General features: G+C 46.1%; 1 protein-coding gene, 2 long non-coding RNA genes and 1 pseudogene across 3 annotated transcripts; all 4 read right to left on the bottom strand.

Annotated features, from left to right (window-relative positions):
* Window positions 1-1322: 1322 nt before the first annotated feature.
* On the bottom strand, window positions 1323-7639 carry LOC136488340 (protein ACCELERATED CELL DEATH 6-like; annotated as a pseudogene).
* A 9119-nt stretch (window positions 7640-16758) lies between these two features.
* Window positions 16759-18849, bottom strand: LOC136490228 (uncharacterized). The gene is made up of 7 exons (XM_066486714.1): window positions 18652-18849; window positions 18368-18560; window positions 18080-18277; window positions 17817-17990; window positions 17350-17739; window positions 17053-17262; window positions 16759-16968 (listed from the first exon to the last, which is right to left on the bottom strand). Exons 3-7 carry the CDS (start codon window positions 18107-18109, stop codon window positions 16876-16878), a joined length of 897 nt encoding a protein of 298 aa, XP_066342811.1. The 5' UTR covers window positions 18110-18277; window positions 18368-18560; window positions 18652-18849; the 3' UTR covers window positions 16759-16875.
* Window positions 18850-18923: 74 nt separating this feature from the next.
* On the bottom strand, window positions 18924-24004 carry LOC136485199 (uncharacterized). Its single transcript, XR_010766358.1, has 3 exons — window positions 23873-24004; window positions 23211-23340; window positions 18924-19057 (listed from the first exon to the last, which is right to left on the bottom strand). It is a non-coding gene; the product is annotated as an uncharacterized lncRNA (long non-coding RNA).
* On the bottom strand, window positions 19851-20556 carry LOC136485198 (uncharacterized). The gene is made up of 3 exons (XR_010766357.1): window positions 20233-20556; window positions 20038-20125; window positions 19851-19952 (listed from the first exon to the last, which is right to left on the bottom strand). It is a non-coding gene; the product is annotated as an uncharacterized lncRNA (long non-coding RNA).
* Window positions 24005-24390: the final 386 nt, after the last annotated feature.

Below are 24390 nucleotides of genomic sequence, written 5' to 3'. Positions count from 1 at the left end.
CTGTTCTCTAGTAGTGATAGTTGGTGAGAGCTCTATTTCTACTCCTCCGCAAGAGTGCAACATTTGGACAGTGGAGAGATCGATTGAGTGGCATTAGATAGTTGATTTGCAAGCGGGTTTGCTTGTCACTCTTGGAGCTTGCTGACTCCTAGACAACTTACGCCCTGTTCGCTTGGCTTATAAGCCGTACTTTTTCAGCTAACGAACAATATTTTTCTCTCAGAACAAATCAGTCAACAGTACTTTCAGCCATGGCTTATCAGCCAAGCGAACAGGGCATTAGAGTTTGTGGCTCTATGGAAGCACCGTGTGGTGATTGTGCAGTTGCTTCGAAAATTGCTTTTGAAAGTGCATCCAAGTCCCCTAGTGGGTTTTGGTGGTCAGATGACAAAACAATTAAAGAACTAATTAGTTTGGTGAGTGCTTGAATAGGTTCCATTGCTAATGAGCATATCCAACTCAAGTCATGTACTACATGAAGAAGAAGCAAGCATGATTGATAAGGAAAAAAAGAGAAAGAGAAGAATATAGTTTGATCTCAATAGTGGCTTTGCTTTGCATGGACAAGAAGAGATTGATAAGTTAATTGGTATTGATCAAGTATCGAAGAATGAGTCAAGAATGCATGAGTGAAGAAATTTCAAGATATATAATGGATATAAGATGATCTCAATATTGCTTTGATTGTATGGACAGGACTTATAAAATCACTATGCATTAGTACTGATCAAGTTGGAAGAAGGAAACTATCAAGAGAGAATTGCTATTTATATGCAAATCCAACTTTATTCCTTGCTAATGTCAAATGCATACTCTTTTGTTTTTTATATATATGACTAAGTCATGCTGAGTACATTTGCCAAATGTATACGTCTCTCCTCTGTTAATGATTAACATATGTGGTTGCCTAATTCTACTGTCTTTGTTAATGGTTTTCATATTTGAAATCTTTTGTTCCCACCATTATGTTTGAATCTTGTTTTCGCGATTGTAAGCTTTTTAGAAACTAAATATGAGATACTTAGAACCACCAATGTTGGCCAACGGAATGCATATACAATATATAGATTACATGTCATCGTCATTGGAGCACGAACATTTTACAAACTAAACAAAGCTACTGACAAGATTTATGTGTCTCACCAACATTACAAAGCCATATGTAGTTCATGTGTCTAAAAAGGTCCAGCTTATCTCTTCATCTATTTTTGCTTTTCTTTGGATCAAATAAGAATACATCAAGTTCAATAATTTGATGAGCCATAGGCTCAGTCTTGCAACGTGAGTACCGAACTCCCCAGATGGCATTTTCCCCTCTAATATTAAAGAGCAGATGGTGATGGAGCAATTGAGGTGCCCTTAGGATCTCCGGCTTAATACAAAGATGACTTGAAAACCTATAGAAACTAGGAAACTTGTAGCTGTAAAAAGTTGTAAATTGAGTACGGTAGCATTGGCGAACGGATACTGTCGTTTGACGTCGACATGCCTTCTTCCTTTCCAGTGAAACCTCCAAATCGTGCGCAACTTCGTCGCAGGCCCCAGCCACCCCGCAATGCATACTTGCAAGACACCCCGTGTATACACCCACGAACCCGTAACTGAGTGCGCTCGTGGTCGCCACGGAGAGCAGAGCCGCCTGGAAGGCCATCATCATGCAGACGAGCGACACCCACAAGAGCTGCAGCGCCGCCGCGAAGCTCTTCCACGAGCCGGCAGAGCGCGACGCCTTCCCATAGACGAGCAGGATCACCGCCACGATGGACGTTCCCACGGCCCCGGTGTTCAAGAGCAGGAAGCTCTTGAAGACAGCCTCGTCCTTGACGTTCGCCTTGCCATCGTTGCCGTACCCACCGGGCAAGTTGAACCCGGCGGCGAACGCGGCGGCGACGATGAAGCCGGCCACCACCGCGAGGCTGTCCGACGTGTTCTGTATCCCCTTCTGCACCTTGTCGCGGCCAACCCACTGCTCCAGTTAGTCCTGCCTCTGCGGCCGGAGCTGTGCCCCGTAAGCGACTAGCGCGACCACCAGGCTTACCATTTTGAAGAAACTGGTGGTTGATCCGGCGGCGAGATCAAACGCTGTGTGACCATCGTTGTTCGGAACATTGGCCCGCGAGGTGGAGAGGTGTGTTCCCCTCCCTATCCTGCGCGTCCAGGAGGCCGCGCAGCATGGGATTCTTGGTGGCGAGCGACACCACCGAGGAGCGCTTCTCCCGGGCCGCGGCGTGGACGAAGGTCCCGCCATTGCCGTCACGGAGCTCGGCGGCGTCGGGGCAGCTCCCTAGCAAGTTCGTCACGACGCGGTGGTGTCCCATCTGCGCCGCGACGTGGAGAGCCGACAGGCCGCTCGAGTCCTTCTTGTACACCGTTCCCGGCGGCCCGGCGCGCAGGATTGCAAGCACGATGCTGCGATCGCCGTCCGACGACGCGAAATGGAGCGGGCTGCGGCCGCTGCAGTCGACTTGGTCGGCCAGAGCCGGACTCCATTCCAGTAGCAGGTGAACCATTTCTGCAGGCAACGCAAATGATCAACACATTAGTTCACTGCATTATTTTTTTCTTCCAGTAATACCATTAAGAATCCAACAAGCAACTAACCTGAGCTCTGGAAAACGGCAGCGTGCTGAGCATTCTGTGCGCTTGGCCCCATCGATGACGCGTCCTTGCACTTGGTAATAATCGCTCTGACTGCTGACACCGAGCCGCTAATTACAGCCAAGTACAACGGCGACACGCCGGCGTTGTTCAGCACGGCCGCCGGTTGTGCCGCCGCCGAGACTAGCACCTCCACCGCCGCGCTGTGCCCGTGTCTCGCCGCCAGGTGCAGGGCCGTGTCGCCTGCCTCGTTCTTGCATCCCAGAATGTTCTCGCCCCGGTCCCTGGCCAGCTCGACGAGGACCGCGACTGCCCTGGCGTGCCCAGCCCTCGCCGCGCAATGCATCGGCGTGTCCAGCGCCGAGTTCTCGCGAGAGAGGAGGCCCTGGTCCTTGAACCTGCGGTAGAGCTCCCGGATCAGCTCATGGTGCCCTTGCTCCGCAGCCACGTGTAGAGCGGTGTTCCTCTCCGCAGTCAACTCAAGTATGTCGCACTGACCGTGCACAACAACGCCTGAAACGGGTATTCAGGAAATTAGTACAATAACCGAATTCGTGTGTCAAATGACGAGTTCAATTGGAGCCAAATTCATCGGATAGGTTAGGGACCGGGGTTTTCGAGAGAGGAGCCCTCAAGTCCCTACTTTTTGATTTGAGGGCCTCCTACTTTGAGGGCATGATTTTTTTATTTGTTATAGAAGGAGCTCTCAAATCTATTCTAATAGACACTGGCACATGTGCTCAGTCATTCTCTATTCTTCCCTCCTAAGCTACACCAGTGTGTGTGTGGGTGGGGTGGGGGGGGGGGGGGGGGGGGGGGGGTGGTGGGGGGGGGGGGGGGGGGGGGAGGAGGAGAATAATGAGGGGGATGGATCCGACAATGTCTCTATACATAGAAAAGGGAGTCGCTGGAGAGTAGGCTGGGGAGAGGCACGTCATTAGCGGAACTAAAGGGGAGGACGACAACAGGAGAGTGGGAGTAGTAGTCACTGGGGTAGGCCACACAGAGCGTTGAGTGGGTGGGAGGGACGTAAGAAACAGCGCACCCGGCAAGAGGAGTGTCAGGAAGTGTAGCGAGTGCTCGAGCGAGCTTAGTTTCAGATAGGTCGGGGAGATAAATGACTGAAACTGAAAAATATGGGCCTCATCTAGATTCCCAAAAATGAGGTCCGATCCCATGGGGAGAATTTAAGAGCCTTGTATTTTTATGGGGTCTAAGTAGGAGCCCTGCTCAACCTGTGTTTTTGACCTGAGCTTTCAAAATATGGTTTAGGAGCCTGTTTGAGGAGCTGCTAGAGTTACTCTTATTTGCTATTTCACTACCAACTCATCAAACAACTATCGCAGAAGCTTGCCGGTGCCTTAGTATTAAGCTCTTTCTTCCCTGTCTCATCTTTCACCCTTATTTGCTCCTAAGCCTCCTAAGCCTGTTTGTGAGAATTATACAATTCTTTCCTTTAGTGCGTTATAGCTAGATGATGATTACCATGGTAGCTCCAAAATGAGTCTCCAAAAGTAATATTAAGATTAATAATAACAGTCATTTTGCCTTGGTGCTTTTATTTTTTTGGAAAACTTAAAATAAATAAAAAGGTTAAGATATAGAAAGATTTGAAATTTGTACAGTAGGTTGATGCAATTTATTTGTTCTCACCTAAATTTATAGATTTCTTTTATTTTAAAGAAAGGTGGTGTGTCCCGTATTTTTGTGGTAGTTGTGTCGCCGTGAAATCAGTTGTTGTAAGTACAAGTGTTCCGATAGAAGGCATCATGACGGGGACATGCTTGGAAGTCTCTTTGACGTTGCTTTCCCATAAGAAGCCATCTACATTTGATTTGAATATTGACAGTTCATCAAACAGTCAACAAAGTCGCCACACGGCCTAGGTATGGCACGGTCTGGGTTAGTATTTCTTGCCTAGCATCGAGTCGTGCCGTGCCGGCCTGACCCCATCGAGTCGTGGCCTCCGTGGGCCCATACTATGTCAGGCCGAGGGGCGCATTTAATTTGGTCATTTATACATGGGTGTCGTACCATGCACTACATGCAGTATTTACCGACACAGGTACGTGGCTAGAAAAATCTACTTGGACCAAACAACACTCTCAAACATCCAATTTTGGATGTCTGGGTCAGTATTCTTGCCTAGCAAGGGAATGCCTGTCACATTTCCATACAAACAAGCACAGATTCTAAAGATTGTGCATAGTTGAATAGTCAACGATGTGACAATAATGTCCTCCAAACAACTTCTCGAAATTTTGGCTAAGGAGAACTACTCCATGTTGGTTTCGCTGAAATTTGGCTTATTCTGATACTTATGTTGATTTGCTATGAGAAGAAAATACTGTTCATTCACTGAAAAGTACCGTTGAAGTAGTGCTACGGGGTATACACTATGTCTCTAGATATATGTAGTAAAAAAGCATATCTATACATACTAATAAAGACCCTGTTCACTTCGCTAAAAAAATAAGCAAAAACACTGTTCCGGCTGATTTGTTGTGAGAGAAAAACACTGTTCCGGTTGAAAAAATAAGCTGAAAAAGCGAAGAGGGCAGGCAAAATTTTCAGCCTTTTTTTCGTCCATCTCCCTCTAACTACCGGTAGTCGAGAGTTTCTTCCGTCTAGACTTATATGACCCTAGATAGTTATGACAAATAGATCTCTCCAAGCCTGAATAGACTGAATAGGAATAGGAATCCTAATTAAATAGAAATCTTATTTTACTTTCTATATAGCAAAGCCTCTCTTTCAGCGCGGCTTTTTACTTTTCCTCATCTCTTTTTCTCCGATGATCTCCTGTTCTGTTTTTTTGTCTCATTTTCCATAAACAATCACGGTTTCTTTTTTCTTTCCTCCATCTTTATTTTGTATGTATGGTTTTTGGTTTTACCATTATCATCGTGTGTGCGTCCACACCGTTTTTCTCGTGCTCTGGTTTTGTGTGTGCGGCCGCCGAGGTCTTTCCTTTGAACAGACGGGATGAGATCGAGTTCTACTTCGATGCGTGTCCACGGAGGCTATGACCTCACGCTCATGCATATATATATATATATTTTTTCACCCAGATCCATGTCCTCGGCAAACGCCAAAGCATTAGCGTGACGAGACGACGATGGTTGATTTAGAGCCGCTGCACATTCCCAACGATGAGCGATCTCCTCATCGAGATCTTCTCGCATGCATGTTCGGACACCAAACCCATCGCATCCGTCCGTGCCACTGACCACGAGTCTGACCGTGAGGATCTATTGTATTGCTCGTCATCGGTGACGCCGGGTACTCCTTCCAGCTTCTCATCGCCGACCGAAACTTGGTGACGATCTCGGAGCACGGCGAGTGGGACGACGTCATCTACAACCACCCCATACCGCTCAACTTCCTCCCCACCGTCCCCATCCTAAACCGTCTCTCCCCACCTCTTCTCATTGGAAGCCACCACCATCAATTAGCTTAGCTGTGCAAGGAACTTTGTGTCATCGTCCTGGATGTCTGCACGGCGAGGGCCACGTGCACGTGGTCATCGAGTTGCCACCCCAACCCAAGGCTTTCAGGCGGCGAGGTGGACTCGACAGGTACTGATGATCCACAGGCAGGCCATCACCAGGCAGTGTCCGGGCTGCGCCGTTCGGTGAGCGGAGAGGCACCGTGGTGCGGCAAATAGAGGGAGTGGAGCTTGCTAGATCGACCTATGATCGAGACAGGCATGCGTGCTCAGCGGATGAACTAACGAAAATCGGCGAGCCCCGCTACTTGCTGTTTGTTTGCAGTTGTGCTTGCCCAATCAAATTATGAACTGAAATCTTAAACAGATTGACATCGGTCCGGTCTAAATAAATTTGTCTCTAAACTATACATATTGCAAACCCCAATAAGGGTTACCATATGAAAAATCAAGAGATGCCTCTCGTGGTAATCAGACCATTGATTATGGATCCACAAAGAAAGTCGTGGAACTCAATATTTAACTATATCAAAGCATAAGTAGTATGAAAATATCTCTGTACTTTGTAACATAAAAATATATCAACCTTATATTTTAAATTTGATACAAACTTAGGGGCATTATCATATTATTTGCTAACATTGGCTTGTATTATGGATGTTATGATAATCTTAAAATAAATTATAGCTTTTAAATTTTATATAAATGGTAAAACATAAATATAGATATGTACCGTTCCTTTTGTTTTCATGAATATTTTATAATTTTTTCTCTCGTTGCAACACACGGGCATATTTACTAGTACATCTAAAAAAGCCAAAAACGTCTTATAATTTGCAACGATGGGAGTAATATTTAGCTGCTAAAAATTAGTAAGATTTTGTTTGAATTCTCTCAGCTAATATGTCAGGCTAGTGCGACTCCAATGTAAACGGATGTGTGAGCACTAGTGGCTTCAGAACACCCAAATCTTAATTTGTTACATTTCCTTCTATGCCAACCTACCATTGATTAATGTATTATTCCCTTTGTTATGAAATATTAGGGATTCAACGTTCAAAATTTGTACCAAATATAAGGTATTCTAGGTCTCAATCATCCTCCCCTCTATCCTTTGTCTTTTTACCAAAAAAAAAAAAAAATTGAGTCTTTTAAACTTAACATCACCTAAAATAACCAGCTAGTTATTATTGGCCAGGACTCAAATTCAAATATTAATTCTTGGAGCCAAATGAAGAATTTGGAAGCAGAAAGAAAAGAAAAAAAAAAGGTTTTGGTCTGTTTCGTTAGTTACCCGTGGCTTGACAGTCTATCGCAGCGGCGTGTTGTTGCAGAAGCAGCGCCGTGACCTCGGCCATACTCCCTTTGTAGACGGCGAGATAGAGAGAAGGGCACATGTTGCCGACGACCATGCGCTCATGGTCACATTGCGGCGGCTGCTGCATCGGCGGCGGCGTTGCCATTGCAGGCGAGCCGGCAGGCGAAGCACCGGCGGCAAGCTGGATGGACTGCTGCTGAGGATCCATCCGGCCTGTGAAAGCGGTTGGCAGCTCGCTGCGCCAGGCGAGAGTGGGAGGTATATATATGGTCTTTCTTGCGGAATGGTCTTTCTTAAGGAAAGTACGTTATAGACAGTCCGGCCGGCTAAAAGTCACATCAAGAACCTACTACGCAAGTAAGGAGTGCGCACATCAACAATTCAACAGTCAACAATGTGATGAATTGAAACACTTGCACGATAGATCTCTTATATGTGTTGTTTGATGTTGAGGCCAAGGAGTAAGAGCGTTAGATAAATTTTATTGGAAAGCATAAATATATAATAGCGCAATTAATGTGACATTTTGAGATGGAGCATTATATGTGCATATATATAGATGAATCTCAATAGGAACCAATAAACAACCTTAAAAGAAAGTGAAGGAAGTGTGCGTGTGTGTGTGCGTGCGTGTGTGTGTGTGGGGTGTGTGTGTGTATATATATATATAGAGCTTTCATGGTGACAGGTACGCGTGTGACTAGGAAGCGTGTCAAGCGTAATATCACTGGACGGTCACATGAGACCTTAGATTCATTCATGGATGCTGCGCGTACGCCCAAGTCCGTCGCCGTCGCCACACCGTACCGCGCATGTTACTGCATGGTCAATAAGTACTAGTCTGCTTAGCTTAGGTAGAGAAAAATGACGTGCATCGCATGGCGGAATGGCACACGGCCATGCGTGCACCACAACTACAAGCACTGTTTGCCGGTAGCCATGCGTCCTTGAGTGATAGATGTTATTCCTGATCCATGTATGCAGGTCGATCGGATAGGAAGTGGTTGCGACGATCAAAATTGTCCAGCACGGATGATGATTTGGGAAAACTGGCCTGGTAATTTAAGGCCGGTTTGGATAAGTTTATCAAATTTCAAAAGAATTTCGTTATTACATTTCTCTTGTCGAGATGATTTAGATATGTAAATAAAACACTTAATTTAGAGTCTGAATGAGAGAGCCACAGCTTCGGAAGTATCGATCCAAGCCTCCAAAACCGACCATAACCCGAGTTAGGAGTTGTATGTTGGCATGGAATTTATTTGAGTTTCGACTCCTATAAGGACAAGCCACGTTAGATTGAGAAGAATCACTATAACAAAATGGATTTTTGGAGATAGCCTCATTTATTTGCAAAAGGAGGTCCAAAAATATCCAAGTCTCCTAAAATACGTAGTGAACTTCAAAGGCAGCGGTTGTTCTATTTTGGGAGATAGTTCACCTCTGTAATTTTATTTTTACAGAGACCATCTTGTTGACCAAGGGGAACAGCCCACTTCCGCAAATAAAAAATCCCCATTTCAGAAAAAATAATAAAATATAGTAGTGAATATTACTTTTTAACATATTTTCTTCTTTGGCCTATTTTCAACCCCTACTTATAGTTCACACTCTGACCCGATGGCCAGAGATGGCATTCTAGACTTATCGGGAAACCTAGGGCGGCAACCCGTCGATGTTGACACCATAACGACGTCACTCCCAGGTGAGAGTTCTGATAGTTTCTTTGCAAGTTTGCTAAAAAACTAGCCATTCATCGTCACTTAAACGCAATAGGGGTATCCTTTTCTAATTTGCTCGTAAACCTTATAACTGCTCTTCACCAAGTAAGTATGATAATTACCATTCTTTAGCAAAACCCCTAGGAAACCGGCCTGACCAGTTCATGCAGATTCATGCCAAAATGTTCCTTTTGCAATCCATGTGTTCTAACACTTAGGTTTAGAGGCTAGATTCGCGTCAACACACTCTTTGGCAACTTTACTGTGTAACGATTGTTTCGGCTACACCTTGCAGCCAATTTTTCTTCCCTAGCCAATTGCTTAATTCTTTTATCATCTTGTATATGTCATTACCATTGCATCAGACCAAAGTATCGGTTACATCTGTTCTTGGTCACTTGTGTTATTGCTTAATGTCGTGCTGCGTATTACTACTACTATTGTGAAGATCAGCATGGATCAATCAAGAGTTCGATTTGACCATAGAAGAGTACCGAGGTGCTGCACTGTAATATTACTATAACAAGCCTATGGTACAACCTGCAAATGTGTTATATGCTTCTAATAATTACGTGACAAGTAACATGAATTCTCATGCTGGTGTTGCTAGCATAATGATAGTAGGCATATTAAATTGGCTAAATTGGTATTCATAGTGCAAACTATAATTCTTGATTATATAATATGCAAAAGCCAATGCCATCTATGTATACTTCAAGTATAAGTGCTACTAGCAACATATATCATGCACGAGTATGTATACGGTGTGGCTAAGTTCTTCTAAAACAACAACAAGGAGTCAGCAGGCTAATATGTACGTATGCATGCACTACATGAAAAACGGTTTGTAGCAACGGGTCAAATTTTTTTAGGGGTGGCTGGTGATGGAGCCGCCCCTACTGTGGCGTGCTCGGGATCCACGAGACCAGCCGCCCCTACAAATGGAACTGTAGGGGCGGCTGGTGATACGAGTCGCCCCTACAAATGGGTAGGATTTGTAGGGGCGGCTCACTCACCAGCCGCCCCCGGTGTTGCGATTTGTAGGGACGGCTCAATCACTAGCCGCCCCTACAAATGCCTCCGCCGAAACCCACAGGCTCCAAACCTGGGCTTGGGCCTCACTTTCGTAAGTAGGCCACTGAAACCCGCAGGCCTGTTAAGCCTGTGAATGATCTAAGCCCTTGATCTGAATCGAACAGCCGAAGTTCGTCCTGCCAGGAACAAAACTAGCTCCACCCGCCGGACTTCCCAAACCCTAACTTTCATTCTCACTCGCTCTCTATCTCTCTCACCGATGCCGCACTCTCTCTCACTCACCCTCCTCTCTCTCTCTCCCTCGCACGCCCACCTCTCTCTCCCTCTCCCTCTGATGCCTACCTCTCTCTCCCTCTCTCGGTGCCGCGGTGGCGGCGCTCGGAGCGGTGGCGCTTGCCCACCTTCCCTCCATGGAGACGGCGCATAGGACGGCCCCAACTGGCGGCGGTGCACAGGACGGCCCCAACCAGTGGCGGCGGCGTGCGGGGCGGCCCACGGGGCGTTCACCACCCCCGACGGCAGCGGGCATGACGGCCCGTACCGATGGCGGCGGCACGTGTGGCGCCCCCCGGCAGCGGATCTAGGGCGGGCGCGCTCCCTGACGACGAATCTAAGGCGGGCCTATCATCCGGCGATGGATCTAGGGTGGTGATGTCCCCCATCAGTGGATCGAGCGCGGGTGTGCTCCCCGATGGCAGATCCAGGGAGAGCCCATCCTCCAAGTGGTAGATCTTGGGTGGTGGCGTCCCCTCTCTTAAGTTTCATGCATTGCTCCATCCTTAACATGTGTTTGTAGATATTTTAATTGAAAGTGTTACGCCCTAAGATTATGAGTCTCTTGGTATTATCTGACTCTGCTTCTACTGCACATGTCTGAGAAATTTACTGGGCTTGTCGCTTTGACACGGCTAAGTCTTTGGTTCTATCTAATGTTTAGCACTCCACTTTCCTATAAATATTGTTTGGTATGTGCAGGGATATTGAAGCCATAAATGATTCACTGTCTTGTTGGTCTGTTTCATTCCAGTCAGCTGTTCATCCATCGGTAAATAAGTTTCCTAGCTTCTGGAGTACAATTGCACGTTGAGTCTTGACTTATGTTTTTTCTGCACAACATGCTGAGTTTTGACTCGCGTTGATTTCAGTCACAGATGTTGACTGAAGAATGGGTTCGGCATCTCCAGAAGCAAATTTTGCAGGTCATTTTAGCTTTTGTCCTTCTTGCTAGTTGAATGCCTCCTAATAAAACTGTCCTGATAGTTTGATTTGAATGCTAAACATTAAAGCATATCTTGAAGCTGAACTACAAAAAACATTGCTACCATTCCATGATCTGAAGATGGCTTCTTGTGATCATTTTGTTGTACTTTTTCTTTCTTATTAATTTTTGTTGGCTGAGACTTGCCGTGCTAAATGAATTTGTTTTTGGATTTGCTAATTACCTACCTTGTGCTCCTAAGTAGCCAATTTAGCTGAGCAGGCAAAAACTGTTGCCTACTTTTACAGAGGTGATTGATTTTTTCTAAAGCAATTGATACTTCTTTCTGATGACCTATTCATTACTGATAGAATGCTATTGGAAGGAATCGTAAGAGTCGGTCCTCTAGCTTTGCTTATTTCTTTTGCTCTTCAGTGCAGGGAGCCCTGCTTGCAGATAGAATACATATGCTTGTTTAGTTTATGCTTGACCTACACACACATCTTAAGGTACCTATACTTACTAACTTTGCTTTACCTCTTTTTTGCTTCTCTAGTTCTCTATGTGTTTGTTGGCTTGCATTGGGGTCCTGTGACCTATTCATTAAATTGAGTAGTTCTTGCCTTGCTCGCATGGTACCAACTTGGGCAGTTGGGCCTATGGCGCCCCTATTTATTCTGAGGTTTTATTTGTTGCTAGTGCATGTCTACTGGCCTACTGACCTCAGCTAGATATTTGGAAAATATGTCTAGTAGCACTGTTTAGATACTTTTCACATTTCCGTCTTTATATCATAGTAACATCTTTGTCCTTAAGCAGAATAAACTGTAAACTGAAATTGCCAAGGTAGATCAAGTGAGCAAAACAGGTTTTCTTAGCTTGTCGAGACGTGGTACGTGACACTATTCATGTATTTCTTTTTCCCAAGAAAATGATTCATTTTTGTTATGCTAGGATTCATATAATTGAAACATAGCATAAGGCACAATCGTTTCTCTTTTGTGCACTCCTGTCCATTGAAAGATGTTGTTTGCTAGATGTACTAGTGCCTAGTGTGGATCTATCGGTTGTTTTGGTTTGGACATTGGGTCCATTTCTTCCTACTATCTATTGTCGTCTGTTGAGATGTAGTAGCCTGTGGTTTTTGGTTTGGACATTGGGTGACGATGCTTGTTGTGACTTTGCAGCCAGATGGATGTTGCCGGGAGCAGGAAGGCTGTTGTGATCCACGTCCCGTACCGTCTACGCAAGGCCTTCAGGAAGATCCACGTCAGGTTCGCCTGTTTGCCCTGGCAGTGCAAATATAGCGAAGCTCAGCCGTGCGATATCCTTCAAAGCCGACCTGCACTTGCTGCATCTCCGGGCTTATTTCAACGTTTGAATTATTAGTTCTTAATGAAATGAGAAGAAACTTCTGACCCTCTTTGCAATTTATTACATGTTAGACATATCTACTTGTACTACACATACTACCTCTATTTTCTGTTTTGTTAGCACTTGAGTGCTTGCTTGGCCTTTTTGTGATATAGATATATGTTTTGTTGTCATAATATGAGTCTGTTTGTTATTATTGTGATTCTTGTACTATAGAAGATGTTTAGAAACTTTTGGCTAAATAATCTTGTTTGGGCCACAATATTACAGTCAAGTTTATCAGGATATTTGATCATGTATTTTACTCGTCACAGGATGATTTGGGGGAGCACGTTGGTAATTTGATTTTTTTTGCAAAAAATGTACTGTAGGGGCGGTTCTAGACTAAACCACCCCTATAAATAGGTATTATAGAGGCGGCTGGTACTGTAGCCGCCTCTACAAATCGATTTTGTAGGGGCGGCTACAGTACCTGCCGCCCCTACAAATCGATTTGTAAGGGCGGTCTGGAAACCGCCCCTACAAATACATGATTTATAAAGATGGTATGGTAGGGGTGGCTAGCCGAGCTGCCTCTACAAACCATCGCCAGCCGCACCTACAAATGCTTTTCACTACCAGAGACCGGCTCTTTGCCGAGTGCCAGGTGGTTTGCCGAGTGTTGTTTTTCGGGCACTCGGCAAAGACGCCTTTGCCGAGTGTTTTTTTTGACACTCGGCAATGAGGCTCTTTTCTAAGTGTTTTTTTAACACTCGGCAAAGAGGCTCTTTGCTGAGTGTTTTTTTGACACTCGGCAAAGAGCTTCTTTGCCGAGTGTTATTTTTTTGACACTCGGTAAAGAAAATTTCAAAGCATATTTTGAAGCAGTAAATTAATTCAAATGAAAAAGTTTTCAACTACAAAGTTGTATAACTCATCAAGATGTACACTGTTTGTTTTGGTCTTTTCTTCATAAGACAAAGTGAAAGTAAATTTGTTCACAAATCTAACATATCTCTCTTGTAGTTTACGAAACTACAAGAGAGATATATAAGATTTGTGAACAATGTTAGAACGACCATGTTGGATGAATAGATGACCAAACAACCAAAATAAACTCTGTAGATCTCGAAAAGTTATGAAACTTTGTAGTTGGCAACTTTTTTATTTGAAAACATCTTGTCATGCAAAACTGCGTTTGAATTTCAAAATTTTAAAATTCAAATTTTGTAAACGACCTCGGATGGGAAAACTTCCTAAACTAAAAGTGTAGATCTCGAAAAGTTATGAAACTTTGTAGTTTACAACTTTTTTATTTGAATTCGTTTAGGGCCTCAAACATGCAATTTACACTTGGCAAAAAAGCTTCTTTGTCGAGTGTTTTTTTTACACTCCGCAAAGAGCTTCTTTGCCGAGTGTTTTTTTTTGACACTCGGCAAAGAAAATTTTAAAGCACATTTTGAAATAGTAAATTAATTCAAATAAAAAAGTTTTCGACTACAAAGTTGTATAACTCATCAAGATGTACAATGTTTGTTTTGGTATTTTCTTCATACGACAAAGTGAAAATAAATTTGTTCACAAATCTAACATATCTCTCTTGTAGTTTATGAAACTACAAGAGAGATATATAAGATTTGTGAACAATGTTAGAATGACCATGTCGGATGAACAGATGACCAAACAACCAAAATAAACTTTGTATATCTCGAAAAGTTATGAAACTTTGTAATTGGCAACTTTTTGATTTGAAATCATCTTGTCATGCAAAATTGTGTTTGAATTTCAAAAATTTAAAATTTGAACTTTTCAAATGACCTCGGATGAAAAAACAAACAAAATAAACTCTGTAGACATCGAAAAGTTATGAAACATTGTAGTTGGTAACTTTTTCATTTGAAAACATCTTGTCATGCAAAACTGCGTTTGAATTTCAAAATTTTAAAATTCGAACTTTTTAAACGACCTCGGATGAAAAAACAACCAAAATAGACTCTGTAGATCTCGAAAAGTTATGAAACATTGTAGTTGACAACTTTCTGATTTGAAAACATCTTGTCATGCAAAAATATGTTTGAATTTCAAAATTTTAAAATTCAAATTTTGTAAACGATCTCGGATGGAAAAACTTCCTAAACTAAAAGTGTAGATCTCGAAAAGTTATGAAACTTTGTAGTTTACAACTTTTTTATTTGAATTCGTTTATGGCCTCAAACATGCAATTTACACTTGGTTTAGTATCATATATTGGGAACTATTTAGGAAGTTTTTCCATCCGAGATCGTTTACAAAATTTGAATTTTAAAATTTTAAAATTCAAACATATTTTTGCATGACAAGATGTTTTCAAATCAGAAAGTTGTCAACTACAATGTTTCATAACTTTTCGAGATCTACAGAGTCTATTTTGGTTGTTTTTTCATCCGAGGTCGTTTGAAAAGTTCGAATTTTAAAATTTTGAAATTCAAACGCAGTTTTGCATGACAAGATGTTTTCAAATGAAAAAGTTGCCAACTACAATGTTTCATAACTTTTCGATGTCTACAGAGTTTATTTTGTTTGTTTTTTCATCCGAGGTCATTTGAAAAGTTCGAATTTTAAATTTTTGAAATTCAAACACAATTTTGCATGACAAGATGATTTCAAATCAAAAAGTTGCCAATTACAAAGTTTCATAACTTTTCGAGATATACAAAGTTTATATTGGTTGTTTGGTCATCTGTTCATCCGACATGGTCAGTGAGAGTGTGGTGTAGTGGTAGAGGAGGTACGTGCACAGCGGGAGGTCTCAGGTTCGAATCGCGTTGGCCGCGTAGCCATGAAATTCACGCGAAAAATGTCGGGGATGGGTGGGCGCTGGCCGGTGGGGGCCTCCATCGATAAAAAAAAATTCCATTTTTTTGGGTAAAAATTCCCATTTTTCGGGTTTTTTCGGTTTCAACTTTGCCGAGTGTCGGGCAATCGGCAAAGCCTTTGCCGAGTGCCCGACAAAAAACACTCGGCAAAGACGCCTTTGCCGACGGGTTCTTTGCCGAGTGTTCTTTGCCGAGTGCAGCACTCGGCAAAGCCTTTGCCGAGTGCAAATTGGGCTTTGCCGAGTGCCCCTGGCACTCGGCAAAGCCACTGATTCCCGTAGTGTTTTGTAGTAGTGATGTACTTCACAAATCGGCAATCTGACCCATGGGATAAAGCTTTAAGACGATTTAAAGAAGATTTGCATAAAAATTTAGAAGAAATTCTAATTAATATTGGGAAACATGTAAATTATGTGTGGAATAAAAGTCACATCAAGAACCTACTCCGCAAGTAAGGAATGGTCCACGACACTACACTACTGGATTCAGGCGCTTTGCCGGGTGCCGAATGCACCCGGCAAAGGCTACTTTGCACTCGGCAAAGCCTTTGCCGGGTGCAGCACTCGGCAAAGAGCCTCCGGCAAAAAGTAAGTCGGCAAAGATTTCTTTGCCGGGTGCTTTTTATCGGGCACCCGGCAAAGACTTTGCCGAGTGCAAACCCGGCACCCGGCAAAGAAAAGTGGTCGTTACGGCGCCGGCCCCGTCATCCCTTTCTTTGCCGGGTGCCATGTCAGAGGCACCCGGCAAAGATTTTTTTAATTTTTTTTCAAATTTTCTTTGCCGGGTGCCTTGCCGGGGAGGCACCCGGCAAAGATTTTTTTATTTTATTTTTATAATTTCTTTGCCGGGTGTCGCACCGCGGGGGCACCCGGCAAAGAGTTTTTTATTTTTTTTCGTAATTTCTTTGCCGGGTGCCAGGTCATGGGGCACCCGGCAAAGAATTTTTTTTTTTTTTTTGAAAAAACTTTGCCGGGTGCCCTGGCCCTGGCACTCGGCAAAGCTGGGAATTCCTTTCAGAGAATTCCCAGCTTTGCCGAGTGCCAGGGCCAGGGCACCCGGCAAAGCCTCAAAAATTAATTTTTTTTATTTTGTTTTTTGATTCTATAATCACAAACACAGCATATAAAAGATATATATCACATCTGAAGCATCACAAAGACAATATAGCATATATATATATCACATCCATCTCATCACAAACTCAATACCACACATATATATCACATCGCGAATACAATACCTCACATACACGACATCACAAACATAATAGGTCCAATTACCATCGAAACAAGTCGATAGTGGATCACAGTGCATCACATGTCCATCAAGCGGTGAAAAAGAGATACAAACTAAAGGTGGGGAGGAAACTGAGTGCCTGGTGAAGGAAACTCGGCACCGCCTGCTTGCGCCTGAGATGGGTCATTCGAACCCGCCGACGGAGGCTGCATAAAGGACAAGATATTCAGGCGCTTAGAGTGGGTCATCTAATGAAAGCACTAGTCGAAGCAATATGGATTCATACTCACTGGACTAGCTACAACTGGCGGCGGCGCTGGAGCGAACATCGGCACAGGTACACCGTTCACTTGCCCAAAGTTCTGTAGGAACATCGTAATCTCCGCCAGCTGCTTGGCCTGTCTCTCCCGCTCGGCCCGCTCGGCTTGTCTTTCCCGCTCGGCCACCTCGGTCCTCGCCGCCAGGTCCCGCAGCTCCTGAGCCATCCTTTCGTTATCGGCCTGCAACATTTCAATCGAATATTTTAGTAATGTAAAGGTAACTAAGTTATGTAAAGATCAATGTACGAAGAGTTAAACTGGACTAACCTGGAGTGCGTCGACCCGCTGCTGTGAAGGGGACGGCCGTTGGCGTATGGCCGGGCCTCCGCTCGGGGTACTTGCTCGGATCTGGGAGAGGGAGGGAACAGAGCCGGACTCGAGGGTGCCATCGCCAAGCCAGTACCGCCCATGCTTCTTGCCCTGTCCGATCCTCATGACAGTCGTGCCATCAATGTCGTCGGTGCTCGGATCCCAGTCTGGCCCCTGGACCGACCTTGCGTCCGACGCGTAGGAGCTGATGCGGGTGTGGGCGCTCGGGTTGCTGTACGACTCGGGTGGGTCATCCGGGCTGAAGGTGACAGCGGAAGTCGCCTTTCCCTTGCGGGCCAGTCCATACGCCATGAACGTGGACAAAGGCTGGCCACCATGCGACGCCGACTGCGAGAAAGACAACAAGATGATTAGAAGTAACATGCAGAATGAAGCGTCAGAATACTAAAAATGAATTCACGTACCCAAGCTTGCTTGTACGCGCCGAGGCTGCGGCTGCCTTGGTGGTGTGTGGGGCCTGTCGCCTGCAAAGCCCGCTCCCGGTGGGCTTCGTGTTCCTGGATATAACCCTCTGTGAACCACCTGTCCACGATCATCTCCCAGCAGTCGGCAAAGGACTCGCACCACCATGGAATCATCTACATGTCATAAAGAATTTGAGATGTAAGACGACCAAATGAAAGCTACTTAATCTCAAAACGAATTAGTATTATTCTTCTTCATTTACCTCAATGTACTGTTCCCGGGTCAGAGGCATCTGTCTTGCCTGTGTCTTGCTGACTTTCTAACCAAGTCGCGTGGCGTAGTACTTGATGATGCAAGTGAGGCGCTCCTCGTAGTGCATGTCGCTGATGCGTTTCCTGGCACTTTTCACCAAGTTCTTCTCCGCCCTCTCCTCCTGTCCCTCTTCACACCTGAAAAAAGTCTGCAGACAGACACAATGTATCAATTCATTATGTCAAAAAGTGCCAAATGAATGCGATGTATTGATCAAAGTTGTGCGAACAAGACTTACCCAGAACTCTCTCCTGACCCGCTCCTGCTTGTCTTCATAATCTGCGTCGGGGGCAGATTTGTAGTGGTCCCACGATTTGGCCGGCCCCACAGTCCCCTTGTGTGTGACAATGCCGGGGTAATAGTGCCTGCACAAAAGCCCCAAGATGTGGTTGGGGTTGCGTGAGTCACCAGGCGACACAACCTCCCAGTGCCTGCACAAGTCATTAACAAACATTATTAGTTTCTCTGACAATTTTCAACAGGTTATATGAAGTAGCTGTGATTAAATCTAAAGTTAGTTACCTGTCCCCCTGGGGGCGGATCACTGGGCGTAGGGGAGGAAGCGGAGGCCCAGGGAGTTTTGAGGGACCTCGCAAGTAGGGGCTAGCCGCAGCAGAGGCAGTGGAACTACTTCCGGCCTCGCCGCCCTCCTGTGCCTCTCCCTCGCTGTCCGTCGCCCGAACCTCGTCCGTCGCTAGAACCTGCTCGTCCTCCGAGGAGTCCGTGGTACGGCGCTCCTCCGACACGTCACGCGGCCTGACTAGAGGAGGCCGGCCCCTCCTGCTGCCGCTCCTGCTGCCGCTGCTCCTGGCCCTCTGCCTCCTCCCGTCCGATGCGTTCTCTCCGGCATCTGCGTCCTGACGTGCTCTCTGGTACCTCGAGTTCACGTTCCTTGGCCCACTACCGCCCGCCATCTTTGTTCAATCACCTGCAATTAAAAAGAAACAAACAAGACATTATTACATGTATTAGAAATAGATGCTAAGTAAATAAACAAAACACGCTTACAAAATAACATAGTATTACATGTATTAGAAGTAATCATCATTATTGGGATTATCTGGATCATATGTCTCGTCATCACTATCAAAATTGTCCAAATAAACAAGACTGTCCGAAGGTTCAATGTTGCCTTCATCGTCATCATCTAAATGTAATCGCTCAAGCATTTCTATGTCCTTGGCATTTTGCACCTCATCTCCTTCCTCGTCATCAACCCTTTCATTGTCTACTTCCATTCCAATCGCCTCGGTTAAGTCTATCACCAACCTCCCTTGTAGCCCATCTTCTTGATAGAACTCTCCATCATATGTGTTTGGGTTGAAGTTGTAATCTTCATCGTTTGGGACAGCTAGTCTACCATGTGGCGATACCTGGTGCACAATAGACCAACCCTGAAGAGCCTTGTTGCCTTGGCATGCGTATGACAAATAATAAACCTGCACGGCCTGATCCGCCACAATAAAGACATCTTTTCCTTGATAGATGGAATCGTGTCGAATCTCGACTTGACCAATATTAGGGCTCCGTTTCGTTAGTCGAGGATTGAACCAGTGGCATTTGAACATGACGAGACGAAGAGGTTTCGAACCATAAAATTCAAGTTCATAGATATCTTCAATTATGCCATGATACTCGAGGCCATCAGTGCCGGGAGTACAAACTCCGCTGTTTGTGGTTTTTCGATGGGGCCGAGCTCGCTCATAGCTTCTTGTGTGAAAGCGATATCCATTCACATCATAACCTGAATAAGCTTTCACCTTACTGTCGAAGCCATTTGCAACCTGTCTCAACTCCTTACTCATAGTTGCATCGGTTTGGGCCTGCAAGCGCAAGAACGAAAGATTGCCGGACTAAGTACGCGAAACTCGGAATCTCGAACAAGGTACGAGGTAAATTGGACAATACCTTTGTTTTGAACCAAGAAATGAAATCGGGCCTCCCTGCTCCCGGACCCCGTGAAAGAAGGGTGTCGGTTTGCCGTGGGGTAGGATCCCTTGGTTGATGCCAGGATACACGAATAAATTCCCTGTGCAAACGAGAAAGAATCAGTTGGATGCAGAATAGTGACAGCGTATTTAAACAAGTTCTTTGAGAACTTACTCAATGAACGACTTCACCTCGGGTAGGTTGTGGAACACATATAGCATGATCATGCGCCACTCTTCATTTTCCAACCTCTTATTGGTCGATCCACTTGACCTGCCGAGTTGCCCTTGGAAGAGGCTAAGGTTGGATTCATTCTCGTCAACATTGTAGCGAGGGAGTGGATTATGCACGCTAGGAAGGTTCTCCGTGTAGTATAGCTGTGTGAAGTTTGTCACCTCCTCCAGAATGGAAGCCTCTGCAATGGAAGCCTCAATTTTGGCTTTATTTCTACATTTTTTGCGAACGGCCTTCAGACATCTCTCGATTGGGTAGCACCAACGGGCCTGCACGGGCCCCCCCATACGTGCCTCATAAGGGAGGTGCACAATCAAATGCTGCATCGACAAGAAGAAGCCAGGTGGAAAGATCTTCTCCAACTTACAAAGCAACTCAGGTGCCACTTTCTCCAAGTTTGCAACCACGGTCCGAGATAGCTCCTTGGCACAAAGCTGGCGGAAGAAATAGCTCAACTCTGCCAGCACTAGCCAGAGATGCTCAGGAACGTAGCCTCGTACCATCGCCGGAAGAAGCCGCTCAATCCATACGTGGTAGTCATGACTCTTCATGCCGTTGACTCGCATAGTGCCTAAGTTCACTCCCCTGCTCAGGTTCGCTGCATACCCATCAGGGAACATTAACGCCTTGATCCATCGTAGTACTTCCCTCCTTTGTTCGGGTTTTAAGATGAAATCGGCCTTAGGCCTTTTCCAGTTCTTGCCGTTTGTAGGAGGCCGCATCACTTGCTGTGGTCTATCGCACAACGTCGCCAGGTCCACTCTAGCCTTAGGGTTGTCCTTAGACTTGTCAGTGTCCATGAGTGTTGCCCAAAGTGCCTCAGCGATATTCTTTTCAGTGTGCATTACATCAATGTTATGGGGCAGTAGAAGGTCATCGAAATAGGGGAGCCTCGTCAAGCCGGACTTATGAGTCCACATGTGTTGCTCACCATATCCCACAAAACCACCTTCTTCATTGGGCAAGAGAGCATCTATCTGAGCATGAACCTCGGCACCAGTCTTCAAGTGCGGTCTAGGGTCCGTGACTGCGACACCTTTCCTGAAGTTCTTGGTGTCCTGTCGGAATGGATGGTTGGAATCTAGGAATTGACGATGTTGATCGAACGACGAATACTTACCACCCTTCTTCAACCAAATGAACCTCACAGCTTCCTGGCATATTGGGCACGGGAACTTCCCGTGAACACACCAGGCACTGAATAACCCATACGCCAGGAAGTCATGCATGGAGTACTGGTACCAGACGTACATTTTGAAGCTTTCCTTTGTAGCTCGGTCGTATGTCCATACCCCTTCATTCCAAGCTTTGATCAACTCATCAATCACAGGCTCCATGAACACACCCATCTTACTCCCTGGGTGCCCGGGAATTATCAACGTCAAGATCACGTTATGTCGTTGAAAGGCGACGCTAGGGGGGAGATTGAGGGGGATAACAAACACGGGCCAACATGTGTAAGGGGCAGACATCATGCCATAAGGATTGAACCCATCTGTTGCCAGCGCGACACGTACATTACGAGCCTCATCGGATTTCAAACGATGCTTGTCATTAAAGCTGGTCCATGCTTCACCATCAGATGGATGCACCATCTTGTCAGGATGGTAGCGTTTGCCATTCTTGTGCCACGTCATCTGTTTCGCGGTTTCCTCGGTCATGAATAGCCTTTGAATCCTCGGCACGAAGGGAAGGTGTCGTAGGACTCGGGCGGGTATCTTAAGCTGGGTCTTCTGGCCACCACTATCACCAGACTCTACCTCTAGGAACCTGGAGGCTTTACACTTCGGACAGTACTTTGCCTCCTTGAGTTCTTCCCGAAATAGGACACACCCGTTCGGACAAGCATGTATCTGCTCATATGGCATCTTTAGTGCTTTAAGGAGCTTGTGTGCCTCGTACATGGTCTTCGGCAACATGTGGTTTTTTGGAAGCAGGGTGCCAACCACGGCCAACACCTTATCGAAGCCTTCTCGACTCCAGTTTAAATCGGACTTCAACCCCATCAAGCGACTTATGGCATCCAGCTGGGAGACCTCAGAATGAGCGTGAAGGGGTTTCTGTGCCGAGTCCATCATGTACTTGAACGCATCTACGGCTGCCTGCATCTCCGCCTCCTCACGTCCTTCAGCAAACTGTGCTTGGTGAACGTCATCTACCATGTCTGCTACCCCAGCATCAGCATCGAAAGCCTCGACGCGTTGTCTCACCACCTCCTCTCTCATACGATCGGCTTCACCATGGTGGACCCACCGGGTGTAGTTCGGCGTAAACCCATTCTTGTGCAGATGTGTACCCATGAGTTCCTTGTCTAGCATTCTCCTGTTACCACACTTGTTGCAGGGACACAAAGCCATTTTTGGGAATTTTGCGGCCTTGCCAAATGCACGATTCAAGAAACGATCGGTCTTCTGCATCCATTCATAGCTGGCATCACCCTGACTTGTCCGGCCCGTGTACATCCACTGACGATCCTCCATCCTCTAGCATATATAACATCACCACAGGTGACCATCAATTGCATCTACGCGGTGTCCCTACTCTCTAATAGGTGAGGATAGGTCCTAATCCCACCCGCGGATGCATAGATGAGGTTAGTTTCCATGCTCCGCTCCTTTTCGAGACGGAATTTCGGCAGCACCTCCCCGCCGTTCTCCTGATACACGTCCTGCAAGGGAGAGTGTGTATCCGGAGAACAACGGAGAGGTGATGACGAAACACCGTCTCGAACCGGAGCGGAGCATGAAAACTAACCTCAACTACGCATTCGCGGGCTGTCCAAAAAGCGTGGACAATCCGAAATAGATACGGTCGCAGATATGCAAAGGTCCGCATATCTCCGACCGTATCTCTTTCGAACGGGAGACACCTAACTAGGTTACGCGACCAAAAACCACATACGGATAGAGGGGTTATACCTAGGGTGGCGGCGAGGTCCGGGTAGCGGGGCGGTGGAGACTCGGTGCAGTGGCGAGTCGACGCGGTGCAGGAAGACCCACAGCGCCGACGAAGACGATCGGGGTCGCCGAGTCCCTCCCACAGGTCCTCCTGCAAAAAAGGGCAAAAATGGTTAGTGTCGACTCAAAATTTCGGCAGCACCTCCCCTGCACGGGGAGGTTCCCAAAACCTGCAAAAAACATGACACGAAGGCCACCAACCACATATATACCAAACATGGCACGAAGGCCAACAACCACATATATACCAAACATGGACACGAAGGCCAACAACCACCAATATATCAAGAGGAGCCATGTACTTTAGTTCTCTTTCCATACACATGAAAGTATTGAAGTAGTACAACAACAATTACTACTAACCCTACAACTACTACTAACACTACTACTAACAACTACTTAACTACTAACAATGCTAATAGTAAGAACTACTTAACTATTAACAACTACTACTACTAACCACTACTACTTACTAACTACTACTATTTACTAACCCTACAACTAACACTACTAACTACTACAACTAACACTACAACTAAAACTACTAACTACTAACACTACAACTAACTACTACTAACACTACTAACTACTACTACTACTAACACTATAAGGGTAGAGCTTACCTTGGCGGCAAGAACGGCAAGAGCGAGGGCCGGCGACGACGGCGGGGACGACCGCAGCAGCGCGAGGATCAACGGCCGGTCCGAACGGCGCGGGGATCGACGGGCGGTCGGGTCGACACCTTCCTCTTCTTCCTCCTCCCCCTTCTCTTTTTTCCTCTTCTTCCTCCTCCCCTTCTCTTTTTTCCTCTTCCTCCTCCCCTTTTTTCTTCTTCTTCCTTCCTCCTCCCTTCTTCCACCTACCTCCTCTACTGCTGGCCGGCGGCGGGAGGAGCCCGGCGGCCAGACAACGGGCAGCCGGCCTCGTCGGGGACGGCCAGCGAGGTGGGGCCGCGTGGCCGCCGCGGCCGGCGAGGCTGGGGCGCCGGGGCCAGGCAGGAGCGCCGGCCGAGGGCCGGCCGGGCCGAGCGCCGCCGGGGTCGTCGGGGCGGGGCCACGGCCGCGGGGCCGCCGGATCCGGGCTGGGGCGCCGGCCGGCCGCCGGGGCGAGCGCCGCCGGGCGTGGGCGCGGCTCGCGCGGG

Source organism: Miscanthus floridulus, chromosome 10 (assembly GCF_019320115.1).
Source record: "Miscanthus floridulus cultivar M001 chromosome 10, ASM1932011v1, whole genome shotgun sequence".
In the NCBI taxonomy this organism is placed as follows: Eukaryota; Viridiplantae; Streptophyta; class Magnoliopsida; order Poales; family Poaceae; genus Miscanthus; species Miscanthus floridulus.
The sequence above is the reverse complement of the archived record's forward strand: the minus strand, read 5'-3'. Positions and strand labels throughout refer to the sequence as shown.